Source organism: Culex pipiens, chromosome 3 (genome assembly GCF_016801865.2).
Source record: "Culex pipiens pallens isolate TS chromosome 3, TS_CPP_V2, whole genome shotgun sequence".
Lineage (NCBI taxonomy): Eukaryota > Metazoa > Arthropoda > Insecta > Diptera > Culicidae > Culex > Culex pipiens.
In genome coordinates this window covers 140,719,565-140,742,737 of record NC_068939.1, presented here as the reverse complement: position 1 = coordinate 140,742,737, position 23,173 = coordinate 140,719,565, and the positions used below count along the sequence as shown (strand labels likewise).

General features: G+C 37.7%; 4 protein-coding genes across 5 annotated transcripts in view; 3 read left to right on the top strand and 1 right to left on the bottom strand.

Annotated features, from left to right (window-relative positions):
• Positions 1 to 23,173, bottom strand: part of LOC120417512 (uncharacterized) — a 165,387-nt gene that overhangs the window by 82,528 nt on the left and 59,686 nt on the right. For both annotated transcript variants that reach the window (XM_039579591.2, XM_039579592.2), the window contains exon 3: positions 16,324 to 17,333. In XM_039579591.2, the coding sequence (XP_039435525.1) occupies positions 16,324 to 16,502 (179 nt within the window). In that variant the 5' untranslated portion in view covers positions 16,503 to 17,333. The remainder of the gene's footprint in view (positions 1 to 16,323; positions 17,334 to 23,173) is intronic.
• LOC120417519 (leucine-rich repeat-containing G-protein coupled receptor 4-like) lies at positions 2,121 to 3,313 on the top strand. Its single transcript, XM_039579602.2, has 2 exons — positions 2,121 to 2,179; positions 2,275 to 3,313. The coding sequence occupies exons 1-2, from the start codon at positions 2,163 to 2,165 to the stop codon at positions 3,230 to 3,232; spliced, it is 975 nt and encodes a 324-aa protein (XP_039435536.1). The 5' UTR covers positions 2,121 to 2,162; the 3' UTR covers positions 3,233 to 3,313.
• Positions 7,090 to 8,466, top strand: LOC120417518 (uncharacterized). Its single transcript, XM_039579601.2, has 2 exons — positions 7,090 to 7,411; positions 7,469 to 8,466. Exons 1-2 carry the CDS (start codon positions 7,389 to 7,391, stop codon positions 8,427 to 8,429), a joined length of 984 nt encoding a protein of 327 aa, XP_039435535.1. The 5' UTR covers positions 7,090 to 7,388; the 3' UTR covers positions 8,430 to 8,466.
• On the top strand, positions 8,465 to 9,865 carry LOC120417517 (uncharacterized). The gene has a single exon (XM_039579600.2). It carries the CDS (start codon positions 8,648 to 8,650, stop codon positions 9,809 to 9,811), a length of 1,164 nt encoding a protein of 387 aa, XP_039435534.1. The 5' UTR covers positions 8,465 to 8,647; the 3' UTR covers positions 9,812 to 9,865.

Here is a 23,173-nt window from a genome sequence, read left to right as displayed (position 1 = left end):
TTAAATGACAACACATTTAAAAAATCATCTCCGTTTTCCAGACTTTGCACCATCCTGAACTTATGCCTAAAAGAACGAAACTAAAGAATTTTGTTATTTTGGTAATTCTTCTCTTAAAGATAAAAACTCAAATAGAAACCGGGAGCGAATGACCTATAAGGTTAACGTTCCCCCAATAAAATCAGCAACAACAACTACAACAACAATAGAAACGTGTTCAACTTCATATTTTTTTCTGAAAAGTCCTGAACATAACCTACCTATTCTATATGGCTTCTTTTGACGTATGAAATGCTAAAACAACATTTTATTCAAATAAAAAAAAAATACAAAGATAAGTTGATTTGCGAAAACGTAGTACTTAACACAAATAATAATCATTTATGACATTGAAGATAATTCAAGTTTGATTACATAAACTCCAAAATGGTAAATAGTTTAGCACGACAGCAATTTTCATGTGAAGTATTATGACTACACAAAGTAAAAACTGTACATCAAAAATTCATATTCGTAATCTTTTGTATTTGTTTTGATATTATACTAAAAATATTTTTTTCAGTCACCAAGATCAAACTGAGTTTGCGAAGCTTGATAGAAATCTGTTTACACAAATTTTATTCTATATCCTTGATTTTTCATGATTCAGTAAATGAAGTCATGTTGAGAACTTAACTGTGGAAATAGGTTTACAATCTTACGTGTAATGAAATAGTAGTTTATGCAACAAGTTGCAAAAAGAGGATTTTTTCAGCACGAGTCGTACATTTATCCAACAAGGTTCACCGAGTTGGATAAATACGAAGAGTGCTGAAAAAATCAAGTTTTGCAACGAGTTCCTTACATTATTTTTTTGTAATTCCAAAAAACACACACTGAGTGAAATTTTATGTCAAATTCCTTTAAATCAAAAAAATGTTGAAAAGTGTTACTTTTCGAAACAAGTGTTAAAAAGTTCAACTTTTCAGCACCCATTTGAGTGCTGAAAAGTAGAACTTTTTAGCATTTATTTTGAAAAGTCTTGCTATTCGATTCTGTTCTTTTTGGTACAGAAAAGTAGGCTATTTCGTCGTTCAAGAATGACAGGAAAAGTAAGTAGTTTCACGACGGAATTGCAAAAAGAATATTTTGGTATCACGGTTAGAATCGATGAGGATAATCAAAAATTGAAATAAAATTCACGTAAGATTTTCTATGTTAGAAATGTTAAAAAAATAAAAAAGGTTTTATTTTTATTTTCTATGAAATTTTGTGTTTAATAATAATAGTTCTCGTGAAAATTGTGATTGAATTGTAATTGATACTTTATTTGAGACGAGAGCCTGTTATTTTACAACTTTTTATCAGGTTAAGGAGGTAGTTTAAAATGTGAAGTCACTAAGCATTGACATAAAGAATCGATAGATAAAGTAATTTAAATAAAAAATAAAAAATAAACGCGGAAAGTTTTGAGAAATAATAAAGAATCTTACACAGCAAAAAATCCGATGATGAAATCGCATGCAAATGCATGCACATCACCTTCGTCAAAATAAACATATAATATTACACACTGCATGTACAATTTTTGCAAACACAAAAAGAAGTTGCAACCGACGGGATTCAAACCCAGCACCAACAGTAAGGACTGGTGCCTTAGCCCACTCGGCCATCAGACCGATGAAAAATGGAAAGGATAAACGCATACACGAGCTTGACATTTCGGTCAAGTAGGTTTCCCATACTGATGGGCTACATATTTCAGAGTGTAAAATCACATTAAATTGCATAAAATAATGCAATTTTAATTTTACACCCAGGCCTTTTACACGCAGCTGGATTACTACTTTTTTAGCTGTGTATAATCGATTCAAATTCAATCCATTTGAAAGATTGAAATGGGCCAAATGGATCATTTCCCGATGTATTCGGCAAATGAAAACATTACAATTTTATTAGGAATACACATTTCATCTGAGGGACATTTTTTCGCAGTACCTCTTTTAAAATTAAAACAAAGCATAAAACACAATATTCTAGGAATAGTTTCCTGCTCGGAACGCACATTCTAAAAAATATAAACAGAGCGAATGTAAACATCACTCTGTACATTACTTAAAGTCTGATCATCATCAAACAGATTCAGTACGCTCTCAGTATTCGACCAGCAATCAACAGACAAAATGAGTCCCCTCGTCCTGTAAGTACCTCGCCGTTCACCGTCATCATCCGAATGCTTCTCTGGCTTATCAATGAATGAATAAATTTAAAGTCAAAACAAACATTCTTTCCCAGAATTGCATCGATCATGCTGATCATAAATCACCAGCAAACAGTCACTGGCTACGAGCTGGCTTGCGGTCTACAGTTTATTTCGATTACGCCCCAACAGCGCTGCACCCTGCGGAATGCCACCCAGTACGACTTGGACTCGTTTGGAGTGGCCGGAATTCCGGACGGTGCCCTGCTGGAGATTCTCAACCCGGAGTTCAACCGATTCGACGAGGGCGCGTTCCTGGTGGTTCAAAAGGCGCGAAATCTCACGTTTTCAAAGGGACTAGTCAAAAGTGTTGAGTTCCAGTCGAGCACACTGGTTTCGTTGAAGGTGCTGAACAGTTGGCTGGTGCGGTTTGAAGTGGTTGAAGAAGACAATTTCTCGCTGAAGACGTTAAGCATAAGATCGGACAAATATCGTATAATCTCGCCCACCATACGGTACTTGAAAAGTTTGGAAGAATTGACGTTTCAAAAGTGCAGCTTGGAGTTTATAGATTTTGAGCCGTTCACCGATATGGAAAAGCTACGGCTGTTGGATCTTTCCTGGAACAGAATTCACTCGGTGAGGATCGACCCTACGATGCCACTAGCAGCGCTGAAGTTGTTGGACATATCCTACAACAAACTGACAGCAATGCAGAACTTCCCCGGGGCTTTTCCGGCACTCAAGGTAGTGACCCTTAAGCGGAACTCCTGGTACTGTGATTGGGTCGGTGAGGCACGGGGAAACATCTGGAACGGTGGAATTACCGTGATGGGTGCGGAAAGCTTCTGCGGTGAACGGGACGGAATGACCAACAATGGTGGATTGTGCTGCAAGGAACGGCCCAAGCACGTGGATGTCGTTCACGGCGTGATCCATGAAATTTTGAGTGCGATTCATGCTCCTGCCCAGAATAACACACAGCGTTTGGTGTATGTGTTGGATTCGGAGGACAGTACTAATCCATCAGTACTGATTTATAATTCTGTTTAGCAGTGGAATGAAGAATTTACAATCGAAATATGTTATAAATTCGTATAATGTTAGTAAAATAAAAACCGTTACTTAACCCAACTGTTGAAAGGTACTTTTTGTCTTAATCGGATGTAATTAATTTTTTGATCAAGGATTTAAAAATATATCTTGAAAGAATTCCCTCAATAAGACAAATGTATCTGGGTAATTCTCCGCCAACTCATACAGCAGTTGCCCCGACCCCTCTTCGATTTGCGTGAAACTTTGTTCTAAGGGGTAACTTTTGCCCCTGATCACAAATCCGAGGTCCGTTTTTGATATCTCGTGACGGAGGGGCGGTACGACCCCTTTTATTTTTTAACATGCGAAAAAAGAGATGATTTTTAATAATTTGCAGCCTGAAACGGTGATGAGTTAGAAATTTGGATTCAAAAAGACTTTTAAGTATTTTTTTTAAATTATATTTATTCAGATTTTCTTTTTTATGTACATTCATTCAGTTAAAATATTATTGAGTGTCCAATCGCAATCGATGACTTTTCACCTCAATTTTAATACTACAACTTTCATTTATTCATGAAATATTGTAGCTTTCGCTACTCAGTGATTTGAAATGTAGGAGGTCCTACATTTAAAAAAAGGAAATGGGCTACCTTAAAACTAACTTTTATGTAAATTGTTCGCCTGATTTGATTCAGAATAAACGTATTTTCATAAAAAAAAAACACTGAAAAAGTTTTAATAATTTCTCCATTTTTCCTTTACTCGACTGTAAAATTTTTTGGAACATGTCATTTCAAGGGAAATTTAATGTACTTTTTCAATCGTTATTGACCTAGGAGGGTATTTTTTTCATTAAGAACCAAATTTTTCATTTTGAAATTTTGTGTTTTTTCTAACATTGCCGGGGTAATTTTTAGAGTGTAATAAAGTTCTACAAAGTTGTAGAGAAGACAATTAAAAATTTGATATATATAAACATATAGGGGTTTGCCTATAAAAATCACGAGTTAGCGCGATTTTAAACCATTTTATATCATTTTTTTTGTAATTGTGTGCTCTTCACGAACACAAAATTTTTAAATGCTAATTTTTGTTTGAAATGAAAAAATACCCGTTTGGGTCAACAGAGATTTGAAACTTACATTAAATTTCCCTTAAAATGACATATTCCAAAAGTTATGCTAAAAAAACGATTCTGGCAAAAGTTTGAAAGATTGTACAAAGGGTAGTTTTGCCTTCCTCACCTTACTGAGGAAAAGCTATAAAATCACGCGAAAAATGAACTTCTTAATTCGACCTCGTATACCTACCTTCACGTATACCTATCGACTCAGAATCAAATTCTGAGCAAATGTCTGTGCGTGTGTATGTCTGTAAGTCCGTGCACCGAAAAATATGCACTCGATTATCTCCGGACTGGCTGAACCGATTTGGACCGTTCTAGTCTCATTCGATCCGTCTTGGGGTCCCACAAGACCCTAGTTAATATTATGAAGTTTTGATAAGTACAGTAGTTGTACTTATGTAACGGTAACTGGGCGTTGTTTAACTGGGCTGCTTTTTAACTGGGCGCTCGATAACTGGGCCGTAGCCCAGTTAAAAAGCAGACAAACGTCAAAAATCCAAAACAAACCGAAATCACCGAGGGGTAAATGGATGCAAAAATCATGGTCAACAAATAAAAAAACTTTTTTCAAACTTTTATGTAATTTCCAGTCACAATTAAAGAAATATGAAAAGTAATCATTGTAAACAAATTTGAGTAACTTTTATTTTTATATTTCATCCAATAAATTTTATGCATCGGTAGTCCCCTCGTTATTTTTCGTTCAGCCCAGTTAGCGAACAGCATTCGATGACTGGGCTACGTTCTCAGCCCAGTTACCGAACAACTACTGTACTTCAAAAGTTATGCTAAAAAAACGATTCTGACCAAAGTTTGAAAGATTGTAAAAAGGGTGGTTTTTGTAAGCAAACCTGTCTGATCATACATTTTTAGAAAGGTATTTGAAAGACTTTTCTAATGAGCCCAAAACATTGAAGATCTGATAATCCTATCAAAAGTTATGAGCACCTAAGTGTCATTTGTACACATTTTAGAGGCCGGATCTCAAATATGTTGATGAAAAAGTTGTCCGGATCTTTCATGCGACCCATCGTTGGATAGGTAATCAAAAGACCTTTCCAACAAGCCCAAAAGATTGAAGATCCAATAACCCTATCACAAGTTATGAGCACATAAGTGTCATTTGTACACATTTTAGAGGCCGGATCTCAAATATGTTGATGAAAAAGTTGCCCGGATCTATCCGGAGATCTGGCTCCCGGGATTTTGTTGATTTGAAACTCCCGGGAAAAATGAACAGATATATATTTTTTACTGCCTTAAGGCTTACAAAACTTTAAAGTAATATAACTATTGAAAGTGAACAATTTTCATGAAACAGCCCCGTAGGTGTTGTTCTAATATTACGTCCAATGATTTTTGGGATCCTAGACCCCATACTCCATGTAGATATGTTGTAAGAAGTAAAATTTAGATAAAATTTGTAGGTTTACTACAGAAACAAATATGTACAAAATTGTGAGGAAGGCACCAACCACCATCGGTGGATTAAGTAACGTTTTTTTAAGAAAACCCGTCTGATACATTTTTAGAAAGGTATTTCAAAGACCTTTCTAATGAGCTCAAAACATTGAAGATCTGATAGCCCTATCAAAAGTCATGAGCACTTAAGTGTCATTTGTACACATTTCAGAGGTCGGATCTCAAATATTTTGATGAAAAAGTTGTCCAGGACTATCGTACGACTTTTTTTTAGATAATTAAAAGACCTTTCAAATGAGCCTAAAACATCGAAGATCTGACAACCCTATCAAAAGTTATTAACACTTAAGTGTTATTTACACACTTTTTGGAGGCCGGATCTTAGATATTTTGATAAAACACTGTTCGTATCTATCATGCGACCTGTCGTTGGATAGGTAAGAGACCATTCCAACGAGATTAAAAGATTGAAGATCTGACAACCCTATCCAATGTTATTAGCACTTAAGTGTTATTTACACACTTTTTGGAGGCCGGATCTCAAATATTTTGATGAAAATGTAATCCAGATCTATCATGCAACCTGTCGTTGAATAGGTTATTAAAAGACCTTTCCAACGAGTTCAAAAGATTCAAGATCTGATAACCCTATCAAAAATTATACGCACTTAAGTGTTATTTATGCACTTTTTAGAGGCCGGATCTCAGATATTTTGATATTGACGTTGTCTGGATCTATCATGCGACCTGTCGTTGAATATGTAATTAAAAGACCTTTTCAACGAGTTCAAAAGATTCAAGATCTGATAACCCTATCAAAAGTTATAAGCCCATAAGTGCTTTGAATTATGGAGATCTGACTACCCAATCTGATGGTATGAATAATGAATCAAGTTGATAGAATACTGAAAGGTCCGCCCTAGAAGTATACCCAAATCCCGAACGAGAAATCGGACAATCTACTTAAAAAGGCAAATTTACTGGATTATGAGGAATCAACCGAATCGTGATTACTTCTATTTAAAACTATACTAATTTTGAATGGATACTTGAATAATCCTCAGCTGGATCAAGCTACGCGACCATGTCAACATGGTTTTTTTCATAGCCAAGATAATGAAATCGAAAAACATGGAAAATAATATTGTTTTCGAAGTGTGAAAAGGATCAACGTTATTTATTTTTACAAATTTTAAATGCTTGATAAATACATGATTTGAATATTTAGAAAAAAAATCATTAAAAAAATTAAAGGTTATACGCTTTTACGAACACATTCTAGGTTTTGTGTTCCACTAGAATTTAACGAACTAATAATTGCACTAGTTGGCGACATCAGCTAGTTGGTCATTTACAGCCCAACTATTTACGTACTCGAAACCACACTCGTCACGCCGAGAATCCCCGTTCTCGTTGGCCCTACTCTGCCTGCCATCACTGATAGTGGCTGTTCCATTGAAATCGGTAAAGGTAGCAAAACATTCGCACAAATCATAACAAACATCAACTCACCATGTACAGGCTATAACCGGGAAGGCCGACGATCGAGCCGACCGCGCAGCCGCTCTTATCGCCAGCGAACTCTCGTGCAGCAGTTCCGAACCTGACACGAGCCAGTTCACAATGCAAGCGATTTGGTCGCTACGGTGAGTAATTACAGACTGTAACTTTGGATGGTGAACTTACTCGTAATCGGTTTTCAGGTGGACGGGAGTGATACTGCTGCTGTCGGTTTGTGGTGTCTGTGGGGACGATCCCGGTTTTCGGTGCCGGGATTATCTGCGCTATCTCACGCTGAATACCTGTATCATTGAGAACGTGGACCTAGATGCGGCGTCGGACTTGGGTGAGCTGTCGTTTCCGCGGGAGATGGACTTGGAGTTTCGCAATGCCCGCTTTCGGTTTCTGGGCGTTGAGCTGTTCCAGCTGATGGGGGACACCAGGCAGCTGACGCTGCGAGGGGGGTTCACACGGGAGATCATTTTCTGGTCAGTGTCGATAGAGGTGCTTCGGGTGATCAACACGGATCTGGTGATGTTTGATGTTCTCGGGGAACCGAACTATAGCTTGAAGCAGCTGGCTATTCGTAGTGCTTTGTTTTCAAGGTGGTCTCCGTCCATGATGTACTTGAAGGCACTGGAAGTGATCGATGTTGCGTATTGCAACTTTACCTATTTTGACTTGGACCGAGTTGGAGGATTCAAGAATCTAAGAGTGCTTGACCTGTCCAACAACAAGCTACAGGCACTGCACAGTGGACCGTTTCTTAAGCTTGAGAGATTGGAGGAGCTGTACCTGCAGGGGAACCAGCTGGAGTTCATGTGGCGATTCCCGGACGTTGTTCCAGGGTTGAAGTACATCACGGTGTCGGATAACCGTTGGTCGTGCAACTGGGTGGTAATGGCCCGCAATACGTTCTGGTTGATGAAGGTCACTCTGATGGATTCGGATTACAGCTGTGGAGCTGGCTGGGAGAACAGCGGTGGTTTGTGCTGCAAACCCAGTAAGGTCGTGTTGAACGTGGAGGATACCGCTAAGTTGGACCCGTACGTTCAGGGAGGAGTTCTTGATATTTTAATAGAAGAGAATGACAACGAAACACAAGCTGTCGGTGCAGAAATGGGCAATTCAGCAGTTTATCTGGACGATCCAATAGCTGTATAGCGCAGTTTCTTATTAAAAGATTAGGAAAATAGCAAACCTTCTTATCAGTTATTGACAATTCCCGTTACAACAGGTCATAGATCACTATCAGCTACAAAGTGAAGTTATTCAACGATTTATTTACGATCCGTTATCAAATGCAATTGCTCATCTTACATGAACTAACTTGCCCAGCAGTTTAACTGAGCATCCAATCGTGTCAGTCGCGTCCAGTTGAGATGCGTTATTCAAGTGTGTTATTGTTCTTAACATTCCTTTCAACATGCTTCGCCAAGTTCTTTCCCTGTGATCAAATCCAAAGTGGACGAACATGTTACCTCCGCAACATTACCATCGACTCCTCCGACAACCACGCTACGGCTCAGTTCCAGGACGTCCTGCAGCTGGTCATCGAAAGCAGTCAGATCCCCGTGTTCTCCTCGGAACTCTTCGCTGCCCTAGGTGAATCGAACTTTCTAACGCTCAAGGGTGGCCAAATCGCCAGTGTCAACTACAGCTCCGAAAAGCTGCACTCGCTGCGCATTCACAAAACCGAACTGCGCAATTTCTCCGTGAGTGCTGTTCCCAACCACAGCTTGAACACGCTGATGATCAACCGGAATCTACTCGACCGGTTGCCGGACTCGATTCGTTACCTGGTAGGTCTGACCATACTGGACCTGTCGCAAAACCGTTTGGAGTTCGTCGACCTGGACTGGTTCCAACAGATGGACAATCTGCTAGTGTTGGACCTTTCCCGAAACCAGCTGATACGCGTTGACGGAAGTTCGGATCTTCGACTTAAAAAGGTCAAGAACTTTTGGATCAACCACAACTACCTCTCCCAAATTCCATGGTTCCCGATAGGATTCCCGCGGTTGGAACGCGTTCGTTTGGCGGACAATCGCTGGAGTTGCGGATGGGTCGGTTCGATGAGACAGCAGATTTGGAATCGCCATATCCGACTGTTCGATTCCGACGGGGCCTGTGAAGAGCACAACGACGGAGGGCTGTGCTGTTACGATGAAGACTCTCAACCGTCCCAACCCAGGTACGAACTGATCGAGATTGATGAGGAATCGCGACGACAAGACGGGCCGATTTTGGAAAAGCTGACCCAGCAAGAGAGCGTCCTCGGGGATCAGCAACAGCACAGTAACGACAGCTGCCAGGTGTTGGAGGCTAAGGTACGACTGCTGCAGCGGGAAAGTGTACGGTTGGCGATGGAGAAGGCCGAGATGGAACAGCAGTTTGTGAAGAAGGTCACCTCAATGCAGGACATACTGCGGGCGATGCGCGAGGATCTGGAGGAGTCGGAGCGGGAGGTTTCAAAGTACCGGTACAAGGAGCGGCTGGAGATGATTGCGAAGACGGATCAGGTGGAGCGGGAGGAGGAGAATTGACAAGAATGTATCCTTCTATGAATATATTTTAAATTAGATACAGTTAGTATATTACTTTTACTTTATTTTCGATGTAATGGTCACGGTCACATTTCAACAAATTTAAGGCAAAATCTGATCACTTTTTGTTTGAATCGTGCTGATTTTTTAATCAAAAAAATTAGGAAATTTTTGATTGCAATAAAGGGAAAAACGCTAACTAGGTACAGTCATCCCACATATTCGAAACACCCACAAATTCGGAACACTTTTCTGATAATTTGTCAACAGGAAGCAAAATGCATCTTTTCTAGTGACCCTACTATTTTTAGGACCTTTATTTTTACATTCTCTTGCTATTTCACTAGTAAAAGTAGTACTTTAAAAACAATAAACAGCATTTCAAGACTATTTTATTGGGAGCAGCAAAACACTGTCTCCAAATTGCCTGTTCCATGATTGTGGGATGTTATTGTACCTCCCACAATTGTGGAACACCTGGATTTAACTGATATTTTCACAAAAAAGGTTATCAAACCATTCATAAAACATTACTAAGCTTGAGTTTCATTCGTTTCAGTATGAGAATTCATTTTTTGTAAAAAAAAATACTCCTGGAGTGAACCAAAGTTTGTTTACATCCGTAAGAAAACAGTGTTCCGAATTTGTGGATTTCAAGGGTCAATGTTTTTCTTTGAAAATTTGATATAAAGCGTAAAAATGTAAACGAAACTATTGGCACTACGCCCCCCGGGGCATGGCCTTCCTCTAACGTGGGATTTCTGCTCCAGCGCCTCTGACGAGACAGGAGAAACCGGGACCGACGTTTTACTTCACCATCCGATAGAAGCTCAGTGGATAAGGCGGGAATCGAACCCGCGTCTCATAGCATCATCGGGATCGGCAGCCGAAGCCGCTACCCCTGCGCCACGAGACCCATCCGTAAAAATAGCGTAAAAATGTACAGTCGCTTAATACATCAATCGAAAGATCGCAAGAAAAGCTTTTACATGAAGGTAAAAGTAAATCATCATGTTCAATTATCGATTTCCTACGATTTTTTGAACGTTGGCCGATCTGTAAACCGAATATGAGGGATGACTGTATGTATCAGTTCATTTAATGTGAGTAAGAAAATGAATTTCCTTAATCCAAACTGAAAAAGTAACGAAACCCTCAAATAGCTGTAATTTTACAGATTTGTCTGACATAAAAGATGAGTGTGTGTCCAATCAAATACCCGCTAACCGGTAGCGATATTATGGGAAAGTATAATTTGTATCAGACTTTGTATATGCCGAGTGCTGATACAACTTATCTCAGTCCCGGGTATTTGGTGGTGATAGCCCTCGCGCTGCTTCCAACGACCCATTTCAGAATGACAGAAAGCTCCTTGCGGTCCAATTTCGAGGCCGCTGGGCATTGTTTGGCCCCGCCTAAACATAGAAGCAAGCATCTGAAGGAAACTCGATCTATACTTAGACTTCCAATCCCGTCAGGCAAATCAGGGATCAGCGCGTATTTAATATGAGAAGATGACATGTTTCAACACTACGGATCAATTCACTACTGGAGTGTAAACCTTCTGATGGCCGACTGCTTAGCGTCCCAGGCTACCAATCTGAAGGTGTGATTTCGAATTCCACCTCATTAATTTTCGTTTTTTGTTCATATTCAAAGTTCAAATTCCAAATTTCAAAGGTACCGACCGTGATTTGATCCCTGAACCCCTTCTGCTTGTGAGGCAGAAGCCGTAACCATTAAGCCACGGAGCCGGTTTTATATTTTTCTGACATAAAAGATGTAATATTACCATGACTTTTTTTACTTTTTTTTTTTTTTTTTTTTTTAATTTATATTTATTCAAATTTCTTTTCCGTGTACATTCATTCAGTTAAAATATTATTGAGTGTCCAATCACAAACGATGACTTTTCACCTCAATTTTAAATACTAGCAACTTTCATTTATTCATGAAATATTGTAGCTTTCGCTATTCAGTGATTTCAAATGTAGGAGGTCCTACATGTATAAAAGGGAAAAAGGGATACCTTAAAACTAACTTATAAACTATATAAAGAGCGGATCAATGCAGCTGAAGACTGCAATGATTTTTGTCGAAATGCATCAATTATCTTATTGGACATAACATCCAAAGTGTCAATTTCGGCTAATTGATGAAGTTCACTGGTGCTGAACCAGGGAGGAAGTTTCAGAATCATTTTCAGAATTTTGTTCTGAATCCTCTGAAGTTTTTTCTTCCTGGTTAAGCAACAGCTTGTCCAGATCGGCACAGCATAAAGCATGGCAGGTCTGAAAATTTGTTTATAAATTAACAGTTTATTCTTGAGACAAAGTCTAGAATTCCTGTTTATAAGTGGATACAAACATTTAATATATTTGTTACATTTAACCTGGATACTTTCAATGTGATCCTTGTAAGTAAGGTTTTTGTCAAAACCAAGTCCAAGATATTTCACTTGATCCTCCCACTTTAAATTTACCCCATTCATCTTTATAATGTGATGACTTTTTGGTTTAAGAAAATCAGCCCTTGGTTTGTGAGGGAAAATAATAAGTTGAGTTTTTGCAGCATTTGGAGTTATTTTCCATTCTTTCAAATAAGAATTGAAAATATCCAAGCTTTTTTGTAATCTTCTTGTGATGACACGAAGGCTTCTGCCTTTGGCGGAGATGCTTGTGTCATCAGCAAAAAGTGATTTCTGACATCCTGGGGGCAAATCAGGCAAGTCAGAAGTAAAAATATTGTATAAAATTGGACCCAAAATGCTTCCTTGAGGGACGCCAGCACGTACAGGTAGTTGATCAGATATGACTTTTTTTACTGTGTACGCCCAACGCATGTCCAACTTACACGGACGCCCAAGCATCCGAAAATGTTGGAACGGCAAATTCAATTCGCTGGTTCTCGGGCATAACTCAACCACTCAATTCTTGTTGCCAGGGATTTGTAAGAATGTCTAGATGATCCAAACAATTTTTTTCAATTCAATTCAATTCAATTTTTATTTCACCAGTTAGCAATGTACAATGAGTTCAATTTGTTGACAAAATAGAGCTTTGGATTTCCTTACAGCTATGAATTATTGCTTAGAAAATTAAATATGCGATTTTATAAATAGGAGCAAAGAATAAACAAAAGCAGGAAAATCAAGCAAAAAACCTACTTCACTTGTTAAAGATGGGGGATAGGAGAAGGAAGCTTAAATGTTAAATCACAGTTGTAAAACTCAGGCTGAGTACACGTATTTCGTCATAAGTTCCCCTAAGGCTATGAACTGTTGCTCCCTATTTCGGCAACCACGAAGGCGAGTGAACATTTCTCTCGCGAGGGCGAGAAATTCCGTGATCGTGAAGAGATCACCATCAGCTACCCCGTCCTGTGCTGTGTTTCCAGCAGTGACGTTAGCGTACGTCCGAAACCCGGGTGGATTTGGTTTCCCAGCAGATCCCTGCGTTGAGTTGGCTGGTTTCTTCTTTTTATTGTTCTCCAGCTTCTCGAGGTATTCCTTCCTGGCGGTGCATCCACGGTAATTTGCTGTGTGATTACCTTTACAGTTCACACATTTGACAAGCAGTTTGTGAACCTCTGCATTGTTCCCAACTCCGAGGTTCGCTCTCTGCGGCAACGAGCACTTGTCGGTAAAATGGGACTCCCCACATTTTACGCATTTTGGCGGAAGATTACAGTTCCGAGAACCATGCCCGAATCGCTGGCACCGGTGACATTGGGCCGCGTCCGTAGGCCGCCTAGTGAAATATCTCCACGAGACAACAACATGGAAGATGGATTTCACCTTGCGTAGGTCTTGCAGTTTCACCGTTCCCTTGGTGAAGTAAAGAAGGTAGAGCGCGTAATCATGTTCGTTGGATTTGTGAAGTAGCTTGATGTCCCGGGGGGTAATATTAATTAGCTCCAGTTCCTCCTTCAGATCTGGGATGCTGATTTCTGGCAGTCCTTGTAAGACGATCTTGGTAGGATTGTCTTCAGCCACGTTGTAGGTGAAGAAATTAATGTTGTTTTTCTTCAGCGCTGATAGCACCGCAGAAAAAACATCTTTAGTTTTTGCCATCAGCTGAACAGAGGTTTTTGTCAGCTTGAGCAGATACTGGACAGTGTCGCTCAGTTGGACACCGGCTTTATTGAGCACTGTTATTGTTCAAGGTATATCCATACCAACATTGTGTATTGGCGGCAGACGGCTAGCCTTTTGTTTGGCTGGCGCTGAATTTTCGGGTGACTGGACTTCAAGGTCGTTGTTGTCGGACTTCTGGGCTGGTACAGAGGATGAAGTTTGGTGGAGTCTAATCCATCAAGTGCAGACAAGATGGCAGATTGGCTTGTTTGGTTGTTCGATGTGGAACATTTTGTCACTCGTCCGGGAGACGAGTTCCGCGAATGGCCCGAGTTTAAAAACGGGTTGCGGTGGGTCGAAGCGCCTTTCCGCATCGCGGACACACTAACTCGCGACTTGACGGTACGATCGCAACGTGAAAACGGATTTTTCGCGGAGCACAAAGAACTGTGATGTCATCCAAACAATTTGATTTGAACAAATCTGTAGTTGCTGCTACCGAAAGCCTTTTTTTTAAGACTGCCTCAGCGGAATTTTCGCGAAAAAAAAAGTTTTTGACGATGTTTTTGATCGCAAATATTACAGATTTGATCTAATTGAGTTCTGCAAAGTTGGTGTGATGGATGTAGAGTACACGCTTTCATCAAATTTGGTAGTTGGGTGAAATTAGCCATTTTAATACAATGTAGTTGTATTCATTTTGATATTTTATTATTACTAGATGGGTAATTCTCTACCAACTCACACGAAATCCGGAAAAGTTGCCCCGACCCCTCTTCGGTTTGCGTGAAACTTTGTCCTAAGGGGTAACTTTTGTCCCTGATCACGAATCCGAGGTCCGTTTTTTGATATCTCGTGACGGAGGGGCGGTACGACCCCTTCCATTTTTGAACATGCGAAAAAAGAGGTGTTTTTCAATAATTTGCAGCCTGAAACGGTGATGAGATAGAAATCTAGTGTCAAAGGGACTTTTATGTAAAATTAGACGCCTGATTTGATGGCGTAATCAGAATTCCGAATAAACGTATTTTTCATCGAAAAAAAAAAACACTAAAAACGTTTTGAAAATTTTCCCATTTTCCGTTACTCGACTGTAATTTTTTATGGAACATGTCATTTTATGGGAAATTTAATGTCCTTTTTGAATCTACATTGACCCAGAAGGGTCATTTTTTATTTTTTTCATGGTACGGTTTTCAAAATCGTACCATGGGATTTGAACACTTTGTTCTAGGTTCCCATTTTCATGAACGCTTGTTCACGATTATGGGAACTCTTTTTTCTCCGTGTACAATGTTTGAAATAGAGATTTTCAAACATTTGGGTACTTTTTAAGCAAATCCAACAAAATTATTAAAAAGTTGATTTTTTGAGAGGTAATTTTTGGCCAAAACGTGCCTCAACTTTAGATAGATGCTAGAATTACAGGATTTGTTCTAGAAACGAGATTTTTTCAGCTAAGTCAACTTAGGATGTCCCCTACACAACCCTTCTAACAGAATTTAGTTTCAATGAAAAGAACCTAAGAAGTGGTAAAATCCGTAAAAAATCATTTCAGTCTTACCCCCACTGACGGTATTCTTAAATTCTTAAATTCTTAAATGCCACTATCTCGAATCATGAAAAATACACATTTTTGGAGTCATATATTAGGTTAGGAAATTCAAATTTAGAGGATTTACAGATTCGAAATTTGAACGAGGTATTCGGATAATAGGTCTTCGAATAATAGATCTGTTGCGATTTTTTTACATTAGGCATTTGGACATGGAAATTTTCGACTTACCATTTTTTTAAATTTTACTTATTCAAAAAATTCAACGAAATCATAATTTCAAAATATGATTTCTTTGAATTTTTTGATTGTGGAATTTGAATTTTTAAGGTTTTGAAGTTTTACGTTTTTCACCCTAAAAAAACCTACCGATTCTAAATTATTTAAAAAATAACACTTTTTTCCTGCTTTTACGTTAAAATTAAGAGCTATAAATCGCATATTAACAATCGGTCAACTTTTTGAGAAAAAAATGCAGAACAGCTAATGGGACAAAATGGACCATGTTCAGCCATCTTTTGTGAGTTTGATGCGGGAAACATCTAGAAATGTTGTTTGAATAGAGCAAAAATATTACTAATTGTTTTGATTTTTAAATGATTTTGCCCAAAATCGGCAAACGTCTATGAAACAGAAATACAACGATATATTTCGAACAGTAGTAACAAGCAAAGGCTGAAATCAATAAAATTATTCTTCCTTTGTCAGGTGATATTTTGTCTAGTTTTTTAAAGATAATTCATTAGCATTGAAAACGAAGTACCTTTCCCGAACCAGCTATGCGTTTGTCAACCCAAAGAGACACCCTTCCACCAACAACAACAACGCACATCCCTGAAACTTCAAAATTTAATTTATTATTCCACCTCCCTGCGCACTCACCTCGTATCGTCAAACATGGCGTCGATGCGCAGCTTGCAGATCGAGTTGCGGCTCACGCTGGACATCGCGTCCAGCTGGTCCGCGTCCAGCAGCCGGAAGCCGGACGACACGCTAGAACCGCGCCGCGGTCGGCTCATGCGCTGCGGATGGTGGTGCCCGTCCATGTTGTACGTCACCATGCTCTTTGTCACACTTTGACACTCTCTTATGTTGTTTTCCTCTGGTTGATTCTGGTAATTGTCACACGCGATTTTGCCCCCAGCAGCACCTCACATTTTCGGGTTCGTCACTTGCGGCGCACGGCATGGCGTTCAAGTCACTTGGCACTGTTTTCACTTGTGGTGGGCAAGGTGGTTCATTTTTCGCTGTAGATTTTTGGGATGGTCAATTTCCTGAGCAAACAGCCTGGAATGTGGCCGAGGGGGGCGCGGCCACGGTCGTAATTGGGTCACGTTCACACATATTTTTTCCGGGCCAGTAAAAACATCACACGAAACACAAACACTCGCACACTCCCAAATCAATTCACGCGCGCGATTGAATCTCACGGGTTGGTTTGTTTTCCGATCGAGTTGCTATCGAATCGAACCAATCCGGCAAATTGGCTCGCAATTTAACGGTTCACCAGCAGCCGAAGATTCCCCTCACTCTTCCGGCGGTTGTTCCCATTAGGTTTTGCTCGATTTCCCGCCCGGCATCTGGCGCCGGTGGGCTAGGAAAATCGGCAAGTTTTTCCAGCCTGCGTGTATCGTGCTAATTTGCTCCTTTTATTTTCGTATTTTCGGACGATGTTTTCACGTTTGCGAGGTCAAATCGTGGCCGAAAGGTGTGCTGCTGAAGATCCAGGTAATATCAGCAGCCGTGTGATGCAAGTTCAATTAGCGTAGTAAGTGCGATGAAAACAATCAGATTACCGGATCATTAATGGGGAGTGGAAAGAGAGCTCTTCGATCGGTTCGGATGGCCGCCGCCGGACTAATTCAAGTTCAATGTTGGTGGTGCTTTGAATGCTGGAAAAGTGAGGAAAAAGAGAGAGAGAGGTGAAAAAAAAGGAAATTTAATTAAACTGGTTTATTTTGATGGCACGAAAACAAATTGACTAGTAGGTGAACGCGATGTTTTTTGCGTTTTGTTTGGTTTTTTGGGACTGTTTAGAAATTTGGCATCAAATTTTGTTTAAATGAAAGAGACTGGAACATGACTAAGTCTTTAAAAAGGAACACCTTTTAAACATTTGAAACCTTTCATATGATTTTGTTACCATCGCTCAAAGCCCAAAACAAATTCAGGATTTTAAATGCGTTGCATATTTCATTGAAACAACGGTAATCAATTCAATTTACTTTGCATTTTTAAATCACTTAAAATTAACAAAAAAAAAAAAAATAGTTGAAATCAATGGAAAACAATTCGGAGACTTATTCACTTATTTACTATCATTATCTGATGAATGTAAATTTGCAAAGCAAAATGGGTTATTTTTACCAAATTTCTACCTACAATTCCATAAATCTTGGGATTAAGCTTTTTACGACGAACATTTCTTCCGTCTGCCTCCCGGAAGACATTTAAATGCTGTTAATTGGGGTGCAATTTTGATTGTTATGTTGAGGTGTTATCAGTCAAAGCTGTACGTTGTAATTGTTAATTATTATCATGTTTTTAACACTTGCTTGTTTCCACAATCTCTTTACCGAGGAACCATCAACTGAAAGGCATGAGTTAAATTGCTTTTTTCAATCTTTCTCCTCGTTTTCAACTGCAATCAGACTGATTACAGTCATGCCTCGGTTTTGCACGCCTCGGTTTTGCACTGCCCCGGTTTTGCACCGTTCAGCTGCCTCGGTTAAGCACGGCCCAGTGTTTAACTGAAGCACAGAGCTTATGGGTTTTTGGCTATATGGGAGACATTGGTTTTAATCGTATGAAAAATCATGCAAACATCAAAAAATTATAGTGTTTTGGAATCGGGATGATGTCAGTTATCCATTAAAATTATTATTTCATGAAAATTTTCACAAAAATACGTATTTTTCCTGTATTTTGAAAATGCATTTTTTTCTCTAAAGAATCCAAAAATATATTGTTATTGCAATATGGGTATCAAATGATCAGGTTTTTTCATACATTTCGGATATAGTAACAAAATTTTTGGAAACTACTCCAAATTTTCATAAAACTACGTTCTTTCGAAAAAAATACACAAAATTTAAATTTTTACAATATGGGTATCAAACGATCGGGATTTTTTCATACATTTCGAATGTAATAACAACATTTTTAGAAAATACTCACAATATTCACAAAACTACGTATTTTCGAAAAAATACTCAAAATTTCAATTTTTACAATATGTGTATTAAACGATCGGAGTGTTTTCATACATTTCAAATGTAATAACAACATTTTTAGAAAATACTCTAATTTTTTACAAAACTACGTATTTTCGAATAAAATACTCAAAATTTCCGTTTTTACAGTGTGGGTATCAAACGATCGGGATTTTTTCATACATTTCGAATGTAATAACAATATTTTTTTGAAAATACTCAAAATTTTCACAAAACTACGTATTTCGAATTATATGAAAAAATCCCGATCGTTCGACACCCACATCGTAAAAACGGAAATTTTGAGTATTCTTTTAGGAAATACGTAGTTTTGTGAAAATTTGGAGTATCTTCAAAAAAAAAAATGTTATTACATTCGAAATTTATGAAAAAATCCCGATCGTTTGATACCAACATTGTAAAAACGGAAATTTTGAGTATTTTTTTTCGGAAATACGTAGTTTTGTGAAAATTTGGAGTGTTTTCAAAAAATATTGTTATTACATTCGAAATGTATGAAAAAATCCCGATCGTTCGATACCCACATTGTAAAAACGGAAATTTTGAGTAATTCATAAGAAAATACGTAGTTTTGTGAAAATTTTGAGTATTTTCTAAAAATAATATTACATTCGAAATGTATGAAAAAATCCCGATCGTTTGATACCCATATTGTAAAAATTTAAATTTGGAGATTTTTTCAAAAAGACGTAGTTTTGTGAAAATTTTGAGTATTTTCTAAAAATGTTGTTATTACATCCAAAATTTATGAAAAAAAAACCTGATCATTTGATACCCATATTGCAATAACAATATATTTTTGGTTTATTTAGAGAAAAAAATGCATATTCAAAATACAGGAAAAATACGTATTTTTGTGAACATTTTCATGAAATAATAATTTTAATGGATAGCTGACATCATCCCGATTACAAAACACTATAATTTTTTTATGTTTGTATGATTTTTCGTACGATTAAAGCCAATGTCTCCCATATAGCCAAAATCCCTTAAGCTCTGTGCCTCGGTTATGCAAGCCTCGGTTTTGCATCCCCCATATGCGGTGCTAAACCGAGCCATGACTGTATGTTTTCATCACTTGGAAATTTAATCCTCTCCCCAGTCGCACTCTCTCTCCGACTCTTACTCTCTCACTCACCAGTAATATTTACACACGTGTGCTGGTTGGTCATCTTCCACAATCACGTTTGGATCCACAAACCCAATCGGTATAATATCTCACTGGGAAAAAATGGGTCAAAACGGTACCCGTATCACACTCACTCTCTCCCTCACTTCATATCTCTCTCTCTCTCTGGAGCAAGTCTTATGCAGCCAATGTCGAAAACGGGAGTTCGTTCTTGATATCGGGCCGGGAATGGTCATCGCTGCATTACATGGTATCTCGTAAACCAGTCGTCGGTAACGTCGATAACACTGGGGTACAAAATATTTTGAAGAAGATAAAAAACAAAGTCAACATTTCGTCGCTGTCGTGCAAACTAGTCGATTTTGAGCCAAATTGAGTTAAGTATGCCATTTTGTGTAGCTCACAATACCTCACCTTTTAACCATCACAGATCCCCAAAATTCGATTTTAATCCTGAGATATTCAATAAAAATCGAAAGAACTCCGTACGTTTTTTTCACTTTTCATATGAAAGATCCTCAATCTTGTCTTGCTATTTTCACACAGCCTGAAAATTGATGAAAGTGCGACATTTGGCCAAATGAATTTCATGTCAGAACGCGTTTGATACTAGTACAAGCTCGACTACCGTAAACATTTGTAATTATAACTCTGGACTCCAGCAACCAAATTTAACCAAACTTCAGAACAATGCACAGAATGGTCAACTAAACAAACCGTGTTTTTATTTATTTATATATTTTCATCGTTTGATGATTGACTTAAATATTATCATGAATTAAAAAATGTTTTTAAAGGTCAAGAGATTTCCGACCTGCATAAAGTTTGTGAGCTAGTGTAAGTGGTTGATGCTCGCCACACTGAAAATGGAATGATAAAAGTCAGCGAACTGGATCCACCAACAGACACACTTGTTATGACGGCATGAGCGTCAGTTTGTTTGATGATACTGAAGAGGATTATAGGAGAAAGCTGTCCGAAAATAGGATTTAAAATGCCAAAGAGTTGGTTTTAGCAAAATTTCTTAAATTACAATGGATTCTTACTTTAAGATTCTTCCAAACAATATAACTCTTCTCAATAACATGATATTTTTACATTTTTGAAAAGCGTTCCATACCAATTTTCGATTTTCGTGAAACTTTGGCAATTTTAGTGTCTGATCTCGAGTCCGTACTTAAAATTAAAAACAAAAATGTATTTTTGATTGATTCAAAAATAAATAAATAAATAAATGAATAAAATCTAAAATTAGTTTGGAATCCTTTACCATTTCCAACGCCTCAAATAAAAAAAATATGAAACATTTTAATTCATGGGCCTTCACGGGGACTTTTTCAGGGGGGTAGTATTTTTTGAGAAATAGCAAGAAAACTGTCATAATATTATATTATACATATGAAAGTGTGGAACATCCCCGTTCATTTGCAGGGTGAACGAAGATCTTTGTTCGGGAAAAATTAAAGTTATCCTAATTTCAAGTTTTTGAACTTTTTTGAACTATTTCAATTTAGTATTGTTATAAGTCTACATGGACATGATTTATCATTCATTTCTAATGGGAAATAATGCAGGGAACATTTTGCCTGAAGCACGCAAAATGTTGAAAATAAGAGAAAAAAGTTTTAAAGGTTTTATTGGAAATTTGGGATATTTTCAGATGAAATTGCACACCCCTTTCCCAAAAACCGCAATGTTTTTGATATTCAGATCATTATTTCGATGAATTCTTTTTTGAGAAATGTTTCTGGGCCCATTGAGTAGGGTAGAGTAGTCATCAATGAGACACTTTTGGTTTTCAACTTTCAACGATTTTTCTAATTTTTTCATCAGCATGTTTTAATGAGCATTTTGTTACATTTTCTTTCTTTTAATGTGTTCTAACATTGACCAAAATATGAGATCAATCCGACATCTACAGCCAGAGTTATTCAACTGTCTCATTGTAGACGCACTAGGCAGGAACAATGAGACAGCTGGGGAACAATGAGACACTCTATGAAAATCAATACTTTTCTAGTAAAACATCATGTTTTTGTATTGTTCCATAGCAGGTGATTTGCCTTGAACATTTTAGTGTAATTTTGCCAACATGAAAGTTTAATTAACAAAGGTTATACTAAAAAGTATTTGAATTTTGTAAAATCCATATATTTATATCAAATAACTTTGTATGCTTGGTTAAATGAAGTTAAAACTCCATAAATATGCCAAAAATCACTTTCAATCCATGTTTTAAAAGATTTACAAGGATTTTGAAAAGTTTAATGAAGAAAAATCGAAGTGTCTCATTGTTACCCATGGGCTGAAATGAGTGGGGAACAATGTGACAACCCTGGATTCTGGGTATATTCTAAATTTTGGCCAAACCTAATGAAAGGACATTGTAGTCCAACTAATCCCTATGGAACGTCGAAAAAAAATTTGAAGAAATATTAGTTTTGGTGTAAATGGCAGCCTACGAGCGAAAAAGTATGTTTTGTCCATAATTTACTTTCACACTCCAGAATCAAACACTTATGAATAACTTTTCAAGGGAGCGCCTATAGCCAAAGCCACTATTATGGCAGATGTGTATCTAGTAGGCACACCTTTCCCCCAAATATGAGCCTGATTGATTGAAACTACGACTTGTGAGAGCCATTTTATCATTGTTCCCCGTGTCTCATTGATGACTACTCTACCCTATATAAATCACTACAGAAAAGTGAAATTGGTTGGGTTTATGCTCAACTGTAAGTCACTTTTATGAATTTTGGATTTCAACCGAATCATCATTTTTTTTGTGTTTTGGTTATAAAATGTACCGTTTAATTTTTTTTTGAGTACATGGTGCACATGATATTTCTTATCTAATTGAGATCTGCAGTTTAAATACAATCACAGAGATTCTATTTCTATGCCTTAGTTAATTTGTATATCCATTTGGGCTTTATTATTTGTGTTGAAACTACAGAGTTGAACTTGCAATTATTAGTAATAACATAAATATTGCTTTAAAATCAGTAAAAAGTTTAAATGTATTTAAAGTAAAACTCAAATAATGGAGCTTAACATACTAAACAAGTCTGGCATCCAAATTTGAAACAATGAAAAACACAACAAATAAATTGTTTTACTAAAAAACACATATAATTGATCTTTTTAATTACAATATTGTCACCTGATCTCAAAATAAGTACGAGATCTCCTGTGAGTTTTAATTAGACAAATACAAATGTGAAAATCTAATGAAAACGGTACATTTTATAACCAAAACACACAAAAATATGTTGATTCGGTTGAAATTCAAATTTAATAAAAGTTACTTACAGTTGAGCATAAACCAAAACAGTTATACTTTTATGTAGTAATTTGTATACCCAATCGG

What these genes read in the sequence shown, in the direction of transcription:
- LOC120417518 (XM_039579601.2), top strand. Translation starts at nt 7,389, where the DNA reads ATGCAAGCGATTTGGTCGCTACG. An exon ending in CAAGCGATTTGGTCGCTACG is followed by an intron (nt 7,412 to 7,468) that starts GTGAGTAATTAC and finishes ATCGGTTTTCAG; the next exon opens with GTGGACGGGAGTGATACTGC.
- LOC120417517 (XM_039579600.2), top strand. Translation starts at nt 8,648, where the DNA reads ATGCGTTATTCAAGTGTGTTATTGTTCTTAACATTCCTTTCAACATGC.